This window comes from Haliaeetus leucocephalus, unplaced genomic scaffold (assembly GCF_000737465.1).
Source record: "Haliaeetus leucocephalus isolate CR32 unplaced genomic scaffold, Haliaeetus_leucocephalus-4.0 Scaffold866, whole genome shotgun sequence".
NCBI classification, from domain to species: domain Eukaryota; kingdom Metazoa; phylum Chordata; class Aves; order Accipitriformes; family Accipitridae; genus Haliaeetus; species Haliaeetus leucocephalus.
This window is the reverse complement of record NW_010973302.1, coordinates 1,279,963-1,299,075: the sequence shown is the minus strand read 5'-3', so window position 1 is coordinate 1,299,075 and position 19,113 is coordinate 1,279,963. Positions and strand designations below refer to the sequence as shown.

Here is a 19,113-nt window from a genome sequence, read left to right as displayed (position 1 = left end):
AAGTTCTGCTTCTCCTCCTTCTCCCCCTCCCTCTCTGCCCGGTCTTTTTTTTTTTCTTGCAGAGATCAGGTGTGTAAAACTTCGTGCCGGGGTGGTGGAGAAAGTTAGGAGCAAGTTGCAAAAGAGTGTTTAGGATTGCAAGGCTTCGCTTCGGCCGGTGCCCTTTTGTCTGTTCCTCTCCTAGTGCAGAGCCGTGGATGTGAAGTACCCACTGCCTACATGAGACATGTACATGAGAATTGAGATTAGTGGTTTTCTTCATGGCACTAGCTTTAATGCTGTAGTTATCTATGCATTGTAAGATGTAAACAAACATAATCTGTTAAGTGTTTCATCTGCCTAGATAAGCACATGGGAGAAGTCATGTTGTGATAAATGCAAGTAGTTGGTGTTACTGCAGAGTTGTAGAGTTCCTATTTGTAGTTTTTTTGTGGGGAGCGGAGGGGAAGAGAAAAAGTGTGACGCAGTACAGTCTTTTAGTCTTCACTCTGGGGAAATAAAAGAAGGAAAAAAAGTGGGTGAGTGAAGAGCCCTTGTGATAGTCTTGGAGAGCTGTTGAATTGAACAGCTGGGATTCAGACCGCAGCCAAGTCTCATGGCTTTTTGGTTGTCCATCACAGGTTTTGACTTAAAAAAAAACCAACAACCAACACATGTGTGTTGTGCTCTTTTCAAATACTTTACAAACAAGTGAATAGCATTAAGAAAAAGTTTTGCTTACTAGGTTTACCAGACAAGCATTTCTGAAAATGCTGCTAGTGAATGCTGCAGCCTGTGTATATTGCATGCAGAGCTCCTGTTATCACAGTTCATGGTTGTAAACGAGTCAGATTCCATCTGTAGCAAGAAGTTTATAATGATAGCTTATTAGGAGACCGCACATAACAGCAGGTTTGTCGGTTCTTAAGTGTTCCTTTCTTAGCCTGGAGAGCTGTACTTTCATACTGATTCATGACATTATTTCTGTGGGGGCTGGACTCTGTAGTGAGAGGCTGATTAGTCTTTGCTCTGTTCTCCAGACCGACCCCCCACCCCACCTTGTTGTTAAGGTGAAAGGCTTTTCTTAGCAGAACAAGGTTGCTGTTTAGACTTTCCTATGCTTTATCACAGTGTTGGAGCTTGCCTGATGTGTGAGTAAATTATTTGTGTGTGTGTTTGTTGTGAGGCGTAGCTCTAAAACTTTAACATTTTTAAACTGTGGTGAATTAGAGGGGCATGCAGATGTAAGTAAATGGGAGGTTTTTGAAGCCCCTTCCCCCTGTTTGCTTAGCACTGTCGTGATGAAAGATAGCATTAGTTACAAATGCCTTTAAAAAGAGGAAGGGGAGGATCTCATTTAAGGTGGTTTAAACTTAAAGATGAGTCTAAGCACATATTTAACAATATATTGGGCTGTTTAATAGAGTAACTTGGTAGTTGATTGTTGTTCTGCAGCTGTGTGGGTCAGACTTGGACTATACTGACAGTCACTGAAACAAACAAAAGCATTCGAAGATACAGTTTTCTTTATGGAAGAAACTGGGCGTCTATAATATAATCTTGGAGAAGCATCTGTCAGCTTTCCTGAGGTTCTGTTTGATGATAAAAAGGAGAACACAATTGAAAAAATGAGGTTAAAAAAATTGGTCTCTTAACTGATCTCTTCTTTTCCTCCACCCAGAAGCTAGATTCACGAACAAAATCAAATAAGCTTGAATTACACTGTGAATCTCCAAATGAAAGGCCCTCCTGGGTCCTCCTCCATCTTCCTGTTCCACTTGATCTTTCTGAAGTGTTGAGCACCAGTTGATATAATTGAGTTTATTGGAGCTCAAAAAAATCTCAGCTACTGAGAGCAACTTTAAAATACAAAACTTGTTTCCATCTGTCTAATCCGTTTCCCACAAAAGTACTGGGAGAACAGGCTTTGTAGTAGGTTCTGGATAACGATGAATCTAAGCTCTGCTTGAGACCGAAGAGAATTCCTGAGTTTTGTTTATATAAAGAACAGTACGCAAAGTTTTAATTATTATAAAAAGTATTCTAGAGTTTTCAAACGTATTCAACACTGCCTTAATGATTGTGCATGTAAATGCCCTGTAATTGAAAGCATCCATTTATGGGCCTGACTTGCTAAGTGAGCTGTAAATTCTGCTTTTCAGATTGGATTTAATGACTTTTATCATAAAGCCACAAACTGGTTGTGAACTGTGCCGAGAGGCAAACAATACCTAAGCTTACTTTGCCAAAATATTTGTAATTGTTGATTTGTTAAACTGAATTGCTGCAGGTCATGCGATGGGATTAGTTTTTTGTAATAGAATGGAGAGTACAGGCAGCCCTGTGTTCAATACTCTCTGGGCTAGAAGAAATTGGCTACTGCGGAAAACCTTCCTAAACATTGCTCTCCACTTCCAGTAGAGAAACTGTGTTACAAACAGTAAGGCCTCGTTCCAGATGACATTTTATTATGATTATGTGTGTTTGACAGCCATAGTGTGAACTAAGACCAAGAAGAGACTGCCAGAGAGGAGTTCCTGGGTCTCCTATCAGTTTAGTCTGGGGCTCAAGCTTGATTTAATTACACTGGAGCCATACGAGCTTAACATAAGACACTCTTCAGTGCAGGGTGAACTCTGCTTATCAAGGAGGTGGGGGGGCTGACCTGTTTGAAGAAGACTTAGTTTAGGCCTGTATTGAAAGTGAACTTTCATTAACTGTTAAATGCAATTGTTTGTGGTTTAACAAAGTGGAGAAGCTGCTAAGCTATACAGATTAAAACTGAAACAAGTACCTAGGTACCTGATAATCCTGAATATTCCTGTTAAATTTAGCCCAGGAGTATTTATTTTCTAAAATAATGAAACTGGCACTTGCCTGCTTCACATGGAAAATTTTAGTCAAAACGAATGAGGTGAGAAGGGTTTGAACTGCTGTGGTTTGGAGTGCTCATTCAGTGCTTTTGTGGGGCCATTAAGGTCTTTTAGTTTTAAGGAGCAATACTGTGAGGCTGTTCATAATACTAAATAAGTGGAAGGAGTTTGCTGCTTTGCAGAGACAGGTGGATTGGCCGACTGCAGTTGTGGTAATTTTCCTCTTTTGTAATTCTAGGAGGGTTGCTAAAATACATCGATCCTATTAGTAGTTTAATCAAAGGTCAGTAAAATTAACATCTCTTGTTCTTTCTCATGTCTCCAGTTGTGTGCAATTTTAGTATACTATGAATGCATGTGTTACAGTGTGCTAATTTTCTAATAGCAATATACCTTTTCATTACTACATTTGTCTAATTTACAGCAGTCCTTAGTAATTGAAGAAAAATCCAGCTTCTGAAGCTTTCATAACATCATGATCATGCTTATTTTAGCTTTGTGTATGAGAAATATGAGTTTTTTTGCGTTTGATTCATAATCAAACTTCATGAAATGAGTGAGAGGAAAAAAGTCTACTTTCAAAGTAGGTGGGTAATTCTGTTTTCAATGAGCTGTATAAAGATGATACAGTTACGCAGAGTTTCAAGATGCGTTGCAATACTAGAGCAAAATAAACCTAAAAATTAATGTGTAAATTGATTCTGTATATAGGTATGTTACAAAATCCTCATTCTAAAGCTGACCCAGAGGAGGAATTTTCTTTGCTCCTGTCCCCCCAGATCACATGCAGTCCACCCTGAAGTTCATTGGCTCGTGTCAAAGCTGAACCAGGGCCTTGGCTTTTTATGTCTCGAAGCTTTGGCCTGTGAGCTGGCCAGATGGAGCTGCAGGCCAGATGGAGCCCCTTGGGAGGGAGCTCTTTAGAACCACTCCCCACTGCTGGCCTAATTGGCTGAAAAGCTGAACTGGGGGGTGGATCTGAGGGCATTGCTCCGTAGAGCTGGATTCCCCTTCCCCTAGCTCACCACCCCCACCTTCCCCAAAGCAAAAAACCCCCAAACACCTAAAAACCAGTAAGGGAATACTTGAAGCTGTCCCACTCTGACCTGAATAAGAGGAGAGAAGGATGGGTACCATCTCAGTTTCTCGTGTTCTTCAGAAAAGTGTGTTTGAGACGGCAGCTGTGAGCTTCTCGAGTATTACAAAACCAGTTGTCTTTTAATATGCATTTGTAGGGGAAGAAGAAAGAATTAGCCCTTCTGGAATCCCAAACGGCAGTTTTTTGAGGGGTTGTGGGTGCAACAGAAGTAGTGAAATGTCTTCTCTTGTCTGTTCCACTGAGTGCTTTAGCTAGAGCGTATTCTCTCTGAAAGGGAAAGGCTGGCTTTGATTTTAGTTTGAACTTCATACAAAATTCAGGTTTCCTGCAAGTTGGGATCACTAACATGGGGAGAACTTTCCCAGATTCCACTGAGAATAAACTGTCTCCTTGTTTGGACTAACACGGCCTAAAGGATCCAGAAGCAGGTCATAAAATAGTTTTGTTTTGCTTCTGTTCAATGCAAGATGAAATACTTACTTTATTGTTTCTCTAAGTCTTAATGACTTTGGATTAATATAGGAGACATATGCAGTACTGCATAAACTATGCCCTTTAAAACTTCAAGTCTTAATATTGCTTAGCCTAGCGTAAGGTCTTGATACCACCTTAAATAGACTGTGCTTCAATTAATGTTACCTTATCGTGAAGCCAGTAATATCACAGGGGTACATCTGAAGGGAAAGGGTGGATATTCCCTCACCTTCTGAAAGATCTGAAACATTGTGCACTTGGTGAAATTGATAAAGAATCTTGTCCAGATTCCAGGATTAATGAAAAAAACCATTGCCTTTTAAAAAAAATCACAAAAATGGGACTAAAATAGGGAGGAAATGAGCTTGTAGACTCTCTCTCAAATACCGCAAATTATTTTCCTCGATCTTCTTTCCTCAGGAGCTTAACTTCTGTCGTCTTTATTCCAGAAGAGCTCTCGCAAATGAAATTCCTCTAAGCCAGAATACTTCTAGTAAAACCAGGAGAGATCAGATTTCTTTATTTCACGTTTAAGATGAATAAGCAGACTGATATGAAATATGTTGCATAAGGCTTTAGAATAAATTAGCCAGAAATCACTTGATATTTTTGGTAGCACCAGTGTGTTTATAGTATGTTCCAGACACTCAGGAAAGGAAAATTTCCCTTGAAGATTTTAGTCTGCTAGCATGCTGCCCTTAAGGTTTTCTTCATCTTTTATGCTTAGTTATTGCTGGGATCATGGGCTTAATATTTAATACTTGTTCCAGAGAACCACAGTAGAATGGAATAATAGCAGACGTGACTCAAACTGTGACTTTAAAAGTTGCCAACTATGACAGTGTTTGACCAACTATAGAAACATGTGTGCATCAGGAAGCAGAGAAATACTACGGGGGCAGAGATGAAACAAATACCACCAATGTTAGGCAATTTGTAAATTTTCCAGTATTAATCTGTTGGGAATAACAGCACGTGCTCCCTATGTTCCAGGAATCTAAAGAAACGCTTGTACCTCTCTGGGCAACAGAGTGAGTACTCCTTGAGTATTCAAAGCTGCAATTTTAAGGCACAATCCAGAGAACATGGAAAGGGGTAAAATAGTGGAAGTTTGCTGCTATGTATTGCACTGCTGCCTTGATACTAATAGCTCAACAGTAGTTGAGCTCGGAAAGGGGTTTTGAAAAATCTCCCTGCAGTTATTCAGAGTCCCAATGTGTTGGTGTGTTGTAGTGGGAATAGTATACAGGAAGGTAAAAGATCAGATTTTGGCTATGATGTTGGGCCTTGGTAGAAAAGAGTGAGCAAAGGGGAGATGGCGCAAAGAATAGTCAATGGCAAAGCACATTTAAGGTCCTTAAAAGCAAAAGACATAAACTAGTACGCAGTTTTTGGAGATGGTTGGCTTGGACTACAAGGAAATCACAAAAACTGTATCGCAAGGAAGAAGGGATATTACATATTTAGCATGTATTGAATCTGCAGCCATTTTAGCAATGTGGAAATGTTTATTGCAGTATTGGCAAAGGTTGTTTTCTGGGTGCATTTGGTGAAAAAGCATTTTATAATTTTTTGTGGATGAAGAAAGTGTACAAGGAAAAAGACTAGAGGAATGTTTTTATCAAAAGGCTAGTGTCAGCAGTGACAGTGTATGAGAAGATGATTTGTTAGGAGCAATGATCAAAACTATTAATATTACTGTGTCAATTTGAATGCAAAAGTTACAGGTGATGAATGGAAATGGGATTTGCTGGTCAAAAAAGAGCTGCAACAGTGACTCCTGAACGCATTAGTATAAACATGGGGTTGGAGACTGTCTAGGTGGGTACAGTTAGAACCCAATGCAAATGTAGGGCTCCTCATTTTTATTTGAGCTCCTGCCAGATGTTCAGCAGTAGATAACTTGCTGTCTGCCTTCTATCTCCAGATTCCTCATGAGGTGTAGATTTATGTCTTTGTACTTTTAATTATAATGTTGAGAGCTTTAGGATAGCATGACCAAAAAGATAAGTGAAAAGATAACCATAGACTGATACAATTTTTCTGTGGTCTTTAGATCAGTCCTTATGCAATGTCTTCAAGTACTTGTAATTTAGTTGTAGTAGTAAAGCTCTCAGGCTTGGCATCTGTAGCTTCCCAAACTGTATGAGCTGTGTTCAGATACTTTCTTTGTGACAAAAGGCTGATAGTCCTCTATTTGAGGGAGGGACGTGATTCAAATGTACAGAATTGTGAAGCTTGCGGACGAGATGAATACGAACAGTTCTTCAGCGAAGCTTGCAGTGGTAGAACAAGAGGCACTTACTGAAACTAGGAAGAGAATGAATTAAAATAGCTAAAAGTACTTCTTTAAATAGTGGGCAGTTAAATTCTGGTGCTGTCTGCCAAAAGAGGTTGTGGAGGCAGATTGAAAAAGTGGTTAAATGAATTTGTGGACAACAGGTCCATAAATGGCTGCTAAAGGGAATAGGTAGGAATGTAGATTTTAATTTCCTGCCGTAACAGTTTAAGATGCTGGAGAATTATGAGGAGAATGAGCTAAATAAAACAACCAGGTTCATACGCTTTCCTTGAGTAGCAAGTCCTTTTGCCACCTTTGGAGACGGAGCGCTAAGCTAGATGCACCACTCCTCTGACCCAGTAGGGAGTTTCTTACTAATTTCTTTATTGCTGCTTTATCCTTGCATAATTTGCATTTATCCAAATCACTCATAATTCAACCTAACCATGCCTTGCGCTTTGCAGGGCCTCCTCTATGCTTGGAGCAGAGTGCCACTTTTGCATAAATTAAGCTGGCTGAAGTATTCTCCTATGAGTACTCATCACAATCAGCTGAAGTATTAGGCTGAATGAAGTCCTGTCCTACTTGTGTCACATTCTCTCTGCTCAGCCTTTGAAAGATAGAGGGCCACTACCAGAATAACTTAGTGAAGTTCTTATTGATACTCCTGGCAAATCCCTGACATGGCAAAACAATAGCTAGAAGGCTAGCTCTTAGTCTGCAGCTGTGGTATATGTTGTGGTTTGGGTTTTTTTTTTTTAAATAGCTGCTAAGCTGCAATAATCATTGTATTAAAGGGCTCTTTAAGCATGTTCCTTTGTGTTTTGTTTGTTTTTTTTAAAAAAAGCTTATTTTCACAGGGGTAGCTGATCAACCTGTGCTTTCTGACAGCTGCTACAGAAGCTGGATGAGCACACATCTGTAAGGGAACTGGTTAAAACTAAGTATAATAACTGCAAATTTCTGATTAGTTAGGTCTGAGCTTAGAGTCTTTTGGAAATGGGAAAAGGAAGATTTTTTTTTTTTTTTTTTGCTTCTGAGTATGTCAAAGTAGTATGAGAGTTCAAATATAAACTGAAATGTATGGGGTTTCTAAATTCTTTCCTGCTGCAAGACTTAAATCACTCAATGTGCATCTGAAGCAGAAAGACAATTCTTAGTTTAAAAAAAAAAAAGAGAGCACCAGAGAATACAGAAAATGCTATATAGATCAGTGTTATGTCTTAAGGGAGAGAATACTGTAAAATTGGACACCTCATCACAAGGAGTATTGTAAAGCTGAAAAACTAGATAAAAGCATTGAGAATGTTTAGAGGGCCTGGAAGAATAGGCAATTTACCTTGGTGGTAAATGAGACCCTGCTGAAGTGTGTGTTTTATAAGGCTGACAATCAAAGGCGTATTCTGGGGCACTGAAAGGTGTCAAATTTGAGTTAAAGAACAGGAAATACGTATATTATGTGTCAGTAAGCTCCATAAATGGGAGAAGAATTGGTGTGTGGATAAGCCATGATAGTGGTACTTGGTTGCCTGTATCTGTCAGCACTGAATTTAATGTTCAGATATTACACCATCAATTGCTAGTGTTTAAAATGTGATCTTGAAGCAAAATAGCTTTGGTTTCATCTTTTTCAATTTCTTGCGTATGCCTCTGAAGCATCTAATGTTGGCCTTGCTCAAAAGTTGAAGTCTCTTTATAAAAGCTCAGAGTGACTGCAGTTCCCTGTTTCAGAAACCTAGTGTGTTTCTTAAAACAGCAGAGGCCATGCAAGCCTCCTGTTTCATCTCTGGAGCTACTCAGTGTACTGCATTAGGGGTCTAATGTGTTTCATTCCCAGGCCTGCAAACAGTTCCAAACATGTGGAAAAGGGAGTAAGGCTTCTTAATTTGGCTTTGCCACCAAAATAAATGATCTAAATTAAAGTACATGCCCAGGTTGCATTTCCAGCAATGCAGTCAACGTGAAAACTGCTGTTGAAGGCTGGGGCTGGAGTGTCCTCCATCCACACTCCTGCAACTTACCTGACAACAGCTCGAGTACTTACAGTACAGTGTGTGAGCTGGTGCAACTTGTTAACCTGAAAGAGAACCAACTTGGCAAAAAACCACCCTTGATCAGTTTTTACTTGGTTATCTAGCCGAGTCTTTGTGGAAAGGTATTAGCACTGGTGCTGAGGTGGTGGTGGTGTCACAGGAAAGAAAGGAAGGAGACCTGGGCTTCTCGTGGCAGGAACTTGTTGCATTGGTTTGGCCCCCTATGCAACTGTACCCCAAGTGTCCTAGTCAGTGTTTAATTTGAAAATGTTGGATACTGAGTTTATTTTTCTTGTGTTTGCTGCAGCCAGGGCTCAAGTGCAAAACCTGCAGTCTGAAATAGTGGAGACAATTCTGTAATAATTCAACATTATTGAAAGAATAAATGTTCTTTTCATATTAGTCTTGTGTGAAAATGAATGCTTTAATTTTTTTACCAAGGCCTCTACTGACGGGACAAGGAGCAACAATTTTAGACTGTATGAGAGTAGATTTAGATTGGAGATAAGAAGTTTTTTACAATGGTGGTGAGGCACTGGAACAGGTTGCTCAGAGAAGTTGTGGATGCCCTATCATTGGAAGTATTGAAGGTCAGCCTGGATGGGGCTTTGAGCAACCTGATCTAGTGAAAGATGTCCCTGCCCATGGCAGAAGGGTTGGATTAGATGATTTTTAAAGGTCCCCTTCCAACCCAAACCGTTCTATGTTTCTGTGATTTAGGATAGATTATTTTGAATGACTTGCATAAAGTTGCCAGTGTTAATCTTGAGTCCATTAATTGGAACCTCTGTCTCCTTGACCCTAGAAAACTACAATTCTTGCTTCAGTTGTAATCTTAGGTGCTCTCAGAAGCTGGTTTATGGAGGTATAATTTAGTTGAAACTGAAATGTCATTCAGTAGGAATGTTCTGTTTTGTGGAAGCTGAAAAGTTATGATTTAAAGTTACCCGTAGAATATAATCTAGTGTTTGTTGACTTGTTGGTCCTCACTGAAACTGCAAAGACATGACAAGGCATAAATTAGCCATGCACGCTGTAGCCTGAAGTATGCCAAATCAATCATGCTGTTTTGTAGATGGGAGGTTTCAGTAAGATGAAGTTGGTATATTTTGGATAGAAGTGAAGAGTGTGCCTGTACAGGATGGAGAGGCCTGTAAGCTGACTTGAAAGCTCAAATTGAGTAGCCTGAAGGTAGTGTTAGCTCTTAGCTAAAACAAGGTATTTTCAGCTAACTGAACTAACTTACACAGCTTGGAAATAAGGTAACTTTCTGGAGTTCAAATACCTGTTTGTTGCCTGGAAATAAGGTTGGTTTTGACTTCAATGCCATACTTCTATCCATAGGACCATTATGTCCTCAAGCAATTTCTAACAGCTGTCTACCTGAAATAATACGGTTGACTTGGGGCTTATGTTTTAATACCTAAAACTAGCCTAATAGAAGCTGCAAAAACAAGATTTTTTTTTTTTTTGAAACTGTTATCATTTCTCTTAAATGATTTGAAGTGCAAATTGCAGTGAATGCTAAACATCGCCCAAATTTTGGCAACCCTTCTAACTTTCTTTTTACATAAACATCCTGATCAGGTAGTTGATACTGAAGAAAGGCTATCAAAATTGAAAACAGACAGTTCTACTACTCCGGTGCCTGCAAACTAAGATTTTAAAAATCCTTTAATGAATTTGGAAGACTTGCCAGTTGAGAAGATTCATTATCTGTAGGCCATTGAACTCTAGATTGAAAGATGGGAATAAGCTTATTACCAAATTTATAAGTGAATTTGAAATCGGTGTCCCCAGAGGAACAAAAATTGGTAGTTATTTAAAACATGAGAAACAAAATGAGAAAAGGCTTGTGAAATGGCTGACTGTTGGAAGACTTCTGTCAAGCTGTAATGACTACATGACATTCCAAACACAATTTTGCTTGCTAAATTAATTGGAGATGGGCAGAACATGCATATATATGTGTATGCAATTTGTCAATCACTTGTGGAAAATTTTAATAAATGACTAAAACCAGCCAGCCTAGGTGCAAAGCTAGACTCAAGTTAACTTCTTTATTTTTCTGGAGTTGACTTTAGCTAGGAAAGACTTGAGGAAAAAACTACTTGTCTAATCCAACAGTAACCTTAGTCTGTGCTAACTGTTGAGTCTGCAGCAAACTTGCATTTGAACTTTATTGATGAAGTACCTAACCATGATCCAGACTACTTCTGAACTATTATCTGACTTGTTTTGGGATGCAGTGTCCTATGGCATTTGGTAACGAAAGGTCCTAAGCGAGGTGTTTGTTTCATGTGAAACCTCAGTGCTAATGTGTCTGTTTTGGTTTGTGTTTTTAGGGATCAGACGGGAGTCTCTAATTTATTGCTTGCTGAGTGTTCTGTCTGGTGAAAGTCATGTCATCCATATTGCCATTCACCCCACCAGTTGTGAAGAGACTTCTGGGGTGGAAAAAATCTGCTGGTGGCTCTGGAGGGGCTGGTGGCGGTGAGCAGAATGGTCAGGAGGAAAAGTGGTGTGAAAAAGCAGTGAAAAGCTTGGTCAAGAAGCTAAAGAAAACAGGACAGCTGGATGAGCTTGAGAAGGCAATTACCACTCAGAATTGCAATACAAAATGTGTGACAATACCAAGGTAAGTGCTGTTGTGTTTGAAGTCGTTACAACCAGTTAAGAAATGACTCAATGGATGTTTAGGCTATCCTGCAAACAAATTGCTAAAAAATCAATTGCATGCTTTTGATTCTTTAAAAAATTGTTTAAAACCTATTTTGGTTTTATATAGTGCTTACCTACAGCTGAATCACATGCTTTTGTAAAGTCGCAATTTCTAATAATAACTTTACATTTCAATTTTCATTACTATGTAGATTCCAGTTTGTATGTATTCTGGTGGTGCCTAGCACAGCTCTTAGTTTGTAGCACTGCCTTAATGCTTTTATGTAATAACCCTGTCTATAATCGGAGGGGCATACTTGAATCTACACTTCCACTTTAAAAAAGGAAAAAAAAAAAAAGACTAGTTTTTCCTTGGTCAACACTTCAGTCACCTAATTATTTTCAATTGTATAAGGTACTTTCATTTAAGTTGTACAAGCTGCATCCATTCTCCCTTTTGAAGGGAAATTTTGTCTTTGGAGGCAGGTTGTCTGAAGACCAGTTTATTTACTGCATTTATTATTTGTTATTGGTTAATGAAAGTGCTTTTTATTCAATAACTTGAGTATTTCTAGAACTGCTCTTCTGCTCCTGATACATATATACATTTAGGTGAACAACTTACATTCTACCCCTTTGACTTTCTCAACTTAATTCATAGCAACTGCTGTGCAAGAGGCAAGGGTTATGTTTGTAAGTATAATGCAGTGTGCTCTCAATTCGTGGTGTACAGAGTTCCCACTAAGGTGCATGTGTAAGCTCATTATGTGAGACATAAGTATCCAATCACTTTCACAAGGTGTGTTTTTCTATGAAAAAGTTAGAGGATCTGGTGGCACAGGACAATTCTGGGTGCTTAGCCCCTTGATACTTAAACTAATTTCTAGGGAAGAGAAACTGCATCTGGTTTACGACCTTAATTTCTGTATTTGCGCATTAATCCCAGCTACTTTTAAACTTTGTATTAATCATAGTGCAGACTAGATGGTATCAGCAATGATTTCCATATATCAAATGTGTATCTGATAATGGTTTTGGCATTTTCTTTTAGATTTGACACAGCTTTCCTGGAAAAATCATGAGTATGCTCTGAACGAATGCCTACTTTAATTCTGTTCTCTCTTTTTTCTATTCCACCTTTTGTTTCTAATGCTGCCCTCTGCTTGTATTTTCTTCCCTAGAGCAGTCCCAAAATTCTCTGGGTTTCCCTTCTGCTTTCTTCCTTTTGCCACCTGGAAAATGATCAGAAATAAAATATTAGAGCTTTTTTGTCTTAGTGTCTATCAGTGGACTAAGATTGGAACCTGTAGGGATGTATATTTCTTGACTTGACATGAGATGATTGTATGTATTTAGCAAGTCTTTACCATGATGAAGACTAAATGCTTAATTGGAACGCTTTTCATATGACAGAAGCTAATATGCCATACAGAGATTCACTTGATATAAAATGTGTATCTAACTTTTAGAGCTCTTTTAGAGCTCTTAGACTTCTTAGAGCTCTCCTGGAGGGGTACTGGGGCAGTAAATATTGCTACTTCAGAAGAGTAGTTGTCTAAATTTAATTTTGAAGATGATGTTAGAAGATACAAACAGTATACTAATACACAATTTTTTTCCTAGTCTACTTTGAGTATGTCGTCCTGCTTTCATGACCTTTTGTGTTAAAGTAGACATAGTAAATAACTCTTTAAAACAGAATATGAAGCTCTGTTTTACTTTGTATAGCCTCCATGGTATGACCAGCAGTTTTTGCTGCGCTGTGACAAAACTGTTCTCATCTATCTTCCAGTTAGCTGTAAAAGACTGGACCTATGTTTTACTTGACTACCTTAGGAGTAAGCTGGTAGCTAGAGAGCTCTTCAAGTGATGTTGGCTATTATACAAGGTTTAATTTTAAACTAAGAAATGGCTTTGGTATTAAGGGACGAGATGATATCGGGGTTGCCAGCAGCGCTGTACAGAATTCTTGAGTTTCATAGTTGGCTTTTGGACTGTTGATATTATTTCACTTTGACAGCGGTAGTCTGGGTTCCCAAGAAAGAACAAATGTCAACTCAGTACTGTAATGACTTCTGGCGATTTCTTGTTCTTGGATTTAGTAAGTTAATGAAACTGCTGCTTGAGACCCACTTTAATGAATGTCTTACAGATCTGCAGATCAGCAGGGATAAATAATAAAATGCTGATTTTGAAAGTTTTTTTTCTTCCTAGTCAGCAGGAAGTTTGAGGTGCTGAGATGCAGTTCTGATGTGACAGCTGGGCTAACTTTCCAAATGTTGTTCTGCTTGGGGAGGGTTTTCGTGTTTGGTTTTGTGTGTGTGTGGTTTTTTTAACTAGCTTTAGATTTACTTACTAACACTGTTCAACTCAGTGTAGTTATTGACAAGTGTTGTAGGATGCTTCTGCTTGCCGCTGTTGCATTATTCCCTCAACAGAAGTTTTAGCTGTGGTTTCACAAGTTTCTGGTCCCCCTGGAGATTTCCAGAGAGCTTGATTACAGTACTTAACTCCAGTATAGTTTTTCATTCTTGAAACCTGAAGCAACTAAACACCTACAAGCTTTTCTCAAAACTGGGAGCAGCTTGGACAACAGTTGAATTAAATTGCCTCTTCAGAAATCTGCATATGCTTACGGTATGTCATTGATAATCCTGGTGTGATTAGGATTGTTCTGTTTCAGCGCTGTTTGTCAAGGTGACTACATATTAAGTGAGGCTGATACTGTGTGTACTATGCAAAAGCTGCTCATGTGGTAATTAACGCAACTTCTTACCCAGACTAATAGAGGTTCTGAGAAAGCAGAAGCAAACAGATGGAGTGGGTGTTGGCATCGCGCAGCAGGGGTGCTTAGCTCTTCATAAGTGGGTCAGTAATCTAGAGCAGAGGCTAAATAAGTACAGAGGTCCTTTTGACACTAGCCCTTTAAGTAATTTGTAGTTATCTTGCTGAATCCTCCGAGCAAGCCAGTGGGATTCTAATCGTATAATCCCTGTGTATCCTGAAACTAAATGTTGGCATGTGAGTTCACTTTTCTAAAATATGTCGTGAATTTGGTAGAATTTAGGATCCGTCTTTATGCTCTCCCTTGCAGTTTTGACTCAAATGGATCACAAGAAGCAGTCAGTGAGGAAACAGAGCGTGAGCATCCATTTATATAAGTCATCTTTTAATGGAACAGTTTCTTCCTTGTTAGCATGGATTGTTCTGTTGAAATAAATACTTTGTAACTAGTGATAGCTAAAATCCAAGCCTTTGACAAACCAAACCATGCCATGTAGTGAACAGTCAACTGGCATATTCATAGTCTATCTTCATTATTTAAAAAGCTGTTTCAGTACTAAGAGTACAGAGTATTGGAATCCAAAGTAGGGAAACACAAGTCACTAGTTTCAGTGTCCCAGTATTTTGGTGTGATCAGCTGTGTGTTTTTTCTGTCTTAAAAAGAGTATAGATATGCTTCATGCTTTCTTCTTGCTTCTTTTAAATAAGACTTGCCAAAATGCAGTTGCTTTTGTAAAATGCCTGATATAACTGGTAACAGTTTAGCTGGGGCAGGTTTGGGATAATGTTGACCTGGGTTGCCTGTATTTTTAAAATTTAAAATAAAGCTGGGGGAAGGGAAGCATTGAGTTTAGGATTCCTTTGTGATGTCTTATGTTCCTCTAGAGTACACATATCTGAAAACTAATGCAGAACTGACTGTGTCCATCCTGAGCTGTAACTGGGTACATCCATATCACATGTTGAATTCTGCTTCCATGCCAACATTTGGGTAATGTGACAACTGTAATAGGGTCTTATCTTGCTTGAAGGATAAGTAGTAATGGAGATCACCTGCCTATATGGAGTAGTCCCCAGGTACAACTGTAGTCCTCGTTTATTGCATGTTGTAACCCATTCACTCTTCCCCAGAAGATTCCATCTTGCGCTGTGCTTTTGTTTACCTGTTGTTGAACCTGCAGAGCACTGCTGTATCTCATCTCCTTGCTGGCAGTTTCCCTGTTCTACTGCTGACATGGTCTGCACCATGCAATGCTGAACTGAGGCATATGAGATCACTCAGTGTATGGGTGCACCTTTTTTTTTTCTTTCCAGTATATGCAAGAGGAGAAAGAAGAGATAGGTGCCTCCCATCAGTCTCAGCAGCTCTAACTTTCATTCATTTTAGCTTTGTGTAGTGAATATAGCTTTCATGTGTGCCCTGACAAAGGCTGTTTGTAGTTGGGAGGAAGGAGGCACCTAAGAGATGCATCTCTAACAGTATACCTCTATTTTCTCTTTCGAGGTTTTTGTATATTCATCTCAGTACTGTAGAAGGGTTTGATACAGCATCAGACAACTTCCCGATTGATAACTTATTTTCTTCTTGAACAGATAATTTTTTTGTTGACGTTAATAGTAGTGGTTATATTATTGTTATTATGTAAACTTGCTTTTGATACTGTGTGTGAAACAGTACTTAACACTTGAATCTTAGCTTCAATGGGAGGTCCTGAGTTTCTGCAGAGGAAGTAAATTTTATCACTGCTTTATGTTAGAGGAAACAATAGCTCACAACCAAAGCCGTGTTGAATGTTGATGAAAAGTGATCTGGCAGATTACTGGCTGAAGTAAGGTTTTAAGACCAACTTCCTGAAGTCCTGATTCAGAGATTCTTTGCTGGGGTGCTAGTACCATGCAAGTGTTTTGGAGTCTTAGGAGAAATGCAGCAGTTGCTTCCAGTGCAGAGAGAAGGCTCATGCCCCTGTCAACCCTTGCTTTCCAGCCTGCTGTGCCATTGGAGTTTTAGAAGGTATTAATCTGAAAAATGTTTTTTCTTGCTTAACGGTTCAATAATTATGTAGAAAATGTAGTCTTACATGTGCCCTCTGTCCTTCTTGCTTAACATGAAGATAGCATCCCTGTGCTATGTTTCCTGGTTTTCAGAAGCTTATTTTTGCTTTGTTTTCTGCAGCCTCCCAATTCTGACTTAAGTGAGAGAGATAGCGAGAGGGGCTCAAATCCTGACATTGTTTTTTGAAGAAAGTAGCTGATTTGTGGAATTTACAGTCAACAATAACATTTCTGAAGCACCTAGCTTTTGCTTCGCATATGAGATGAATTCTGAATTTTTGTACCATCCAGAGGCAAAGAAATGCTGCAATGGATTCCTTGGGTTTGGGAATATGGAAGATTGTGAGGGAGTGTTGGGAATGTAAAGCAGACAGCTGCAAGTGAAGTGGTCGGCTGGCATTGAAATTAGGAGCCAGTTACTGACCAACTTCACTAACACTGGTGTTTCTTTGAGCTTGTTAGGATGAAATAGTAATATTTTAAAGCCATACCTGTTGCATATCTTTCACTTGAGCCAATGGTGAAGGTTGGTTAACTTTTTAAACTGCTGTCGTGGAACCAATCACACCCTGCTTCTCCTGGGGAAATAGCATGGTGGTGGTATTTAAGCATTGTGTTCAGAATACCTTTTTAATATTTTTTCCTTAAGAAAGTAAAAATGTAGTAGTATGTATTGACTGCTTCTGAAGGCTGTAATGTGTTGTGGGTTTTTTGTGAAGCAAAAATCTACATATCCACGAGTTTCTTTTCTGTGTGACTTCTGAGCCTGAAAGGCTGCTCTTGATGTTAAAGTGACTAATGCTATTGACACTTGACTACTTTACTTACATTTGCTTACAGTGTCCAGGAAATAAATCCAGTACATCTTAATTTTGTTGTATTGCTGATGTATCCTACAAGGATTCAGATATTTAAAACTGCAGAATCTGGTGAAAGTTCATCAAATATGTGAAGGCAGGACCATTTGACATAGTCGAAATTCTCTAAAGCAACTATGAATTTCTCTATTATGCTAGTGTTATTCCTTTGCTTGCTTGTCCTGCAGCCCTTTCTTCATTCCCTGCAGTGAGTTAGCACTATGGATAAGACAAGCAGCCTAGGCATAGCTTATGGCACATGTTAAAATTTCTTTTTCAAGGCTGGCTCTTTTTATTAGTTAATATGAGCCTCCATACATGGAACTTATTAGTGCTGATCAAAGTGTCTACAAAGGAGTTACCAGCAGAAGTAAACTGGGCAGGGAAGAGACCTGTTTAAAGATGGGACAACTGACTTGGAACTGGTGTTTGAAAGCAAACAAGTCTTTCAAAATTATGACATTTTGATGCCTTTTTCTTCACATAACTGACTAAAAAGTAATTTCTAATTTAGGTGTAAAGGACACCTTTACATGCAAACTGGTAGCACAGGTTATATTCAAGAAAAAATATAAACTGTGTTTTTCTTGAATATAACCTGTGCTACCAGTTAGCATGTTTTTTTTAATTCCTTGGGAATATTTCTCAGGAAAGTGATCACATAGCTGCATGCAGTAACCTAGTTTTAAGCATGCTTTTGATCACTAGTAGAGCAGAGTTGTCAAGCTAATGTGGCTTCTAGAATAGATTGTTTTCAAGCTTTAAGATCTTTCCCCAAAATAGGTTACTTCAGAGGATAGCGATACAGAAATTCCTTTGTTCCTCCTCAGGTTAAAGCCATAGGAGATGGGTGATTGCAACAATCACACTGTGGGGTGGGGAAGGTTCCTCTGGAAACTCTTTTAGGAGAGTTCCCAACATCTGCTGCTAAGCTATGAGCAAGACAGCTAAGAGGACAACAGCAGGCAGTTGGATTGGCACACTAGGTCCTAAAATAATATTGCTATCCAGACAGAGGTGAAGTCTGTTCTCCCAGAAACGGAACTTGGCACTGTCTGTTTGTAGCAGAGCTGGGATAATTCACTATTCAAGATGGGGATGGACATTGATTCTTAATCATAGCTCACAAGTTGAGAACTGCTGTGTATAAAGAACGTCCTCAGACTGTATACCATATTTCAGTCTGGATGCATTCACTTAAATGTAAATTGCTTCTATAAGTGTTTGAAGACTATAGCTGAACATCATAAGCTTTCTAAAATAGGTATAGATATTTAAGACAGTACATCAGAATACACTAAAGTACCATTTTTATTGCTGAGATTACAGGAAGAGCGTGCTTGTAAATTGTTTGTTGATAAGCTGACTCCTTTTTCTCATGACAGGATTACTGAGGATGAAGCAGAGCCCTCCTCTGCTTTTTTCTGGTTGGAATTTCAATAAAAATAATGCTTTAGAACAAAGCCAAAGAGATCTTTCCTGGAAGTATGGCAAGAGATGGCTGAGATTTTGGGGAGTGTTGGCTGTGATTAGCTTCAAAATCCCCTGATCCTCCTTGTGATAGCTGGTGCTGTGAAGACTTTGGATGCGTTCACTGGAAAGGTGTAGCAGGAGGATCAAATTGCCCTTGTTCTTCTCAGTCGCATAATTATGGTGGGACTTGAATGTTGTCTCTACATTCTCTGTAAAAGACTAAGGGACGTTCTTGGTGCTTTCTAAGTGTGTCGCACAAGGCTCTGGCCTCCGCAGGGCAGTTAGGACAGAATGATGGTGTGCTTTGCAGTGGCTTCCTGTTGCGTGCGACATCTCTTCACGTCGGAGTTGGCCCCATGCGTACGTACTCCTCCAGCAGCTTGCTGTGTAGCTTCCTGACTTCCTCTAACTAAACAGTGTTGTGCAGCCTGAATTTCAAGCCTAGAAAACAGCCAGGCAGCTGCTTGCCAGGTGAATAGAGTCCACCTGCATAGCCTGAACATAAAATGTGGAAAGATCATCCTGCAGGAAAAACAATCTGTTGCGA

At 39.2% G+C, this 19,113-nt stretch overlaps 1 protein-coding gene across 2 annotated transcripts in view; it reads left to right on the top strand.

The window, feature by feature from the left end:
• SMAD2 (SMAD family member 2) overlaps positions 1-19,113 on the top strand; it is a 52,814-nt gene that overhangs the window by 877 nt on the left and 32,824 nt on the right. Inside the window, exons 2-3 of one of the 2 annotated variants that reach the window (XM_010582995.1) lie at positions 63-228; positions 11,085-11,377. In XM_010582995.1, the coding sequence (XP_010581297.1) occupies positions 11,142-11,377 (236 nt within the window). In that variant the 5' untranslated portion in view covers positions 63-228; positions 11,085-11,141. The remainder of the gene's footprint in view (positions 1-62; positions 229-11,084; positions 11,378-19,113) is intronic. The other variant, XM_010582994.1, reaches the window with a different exon arrangement.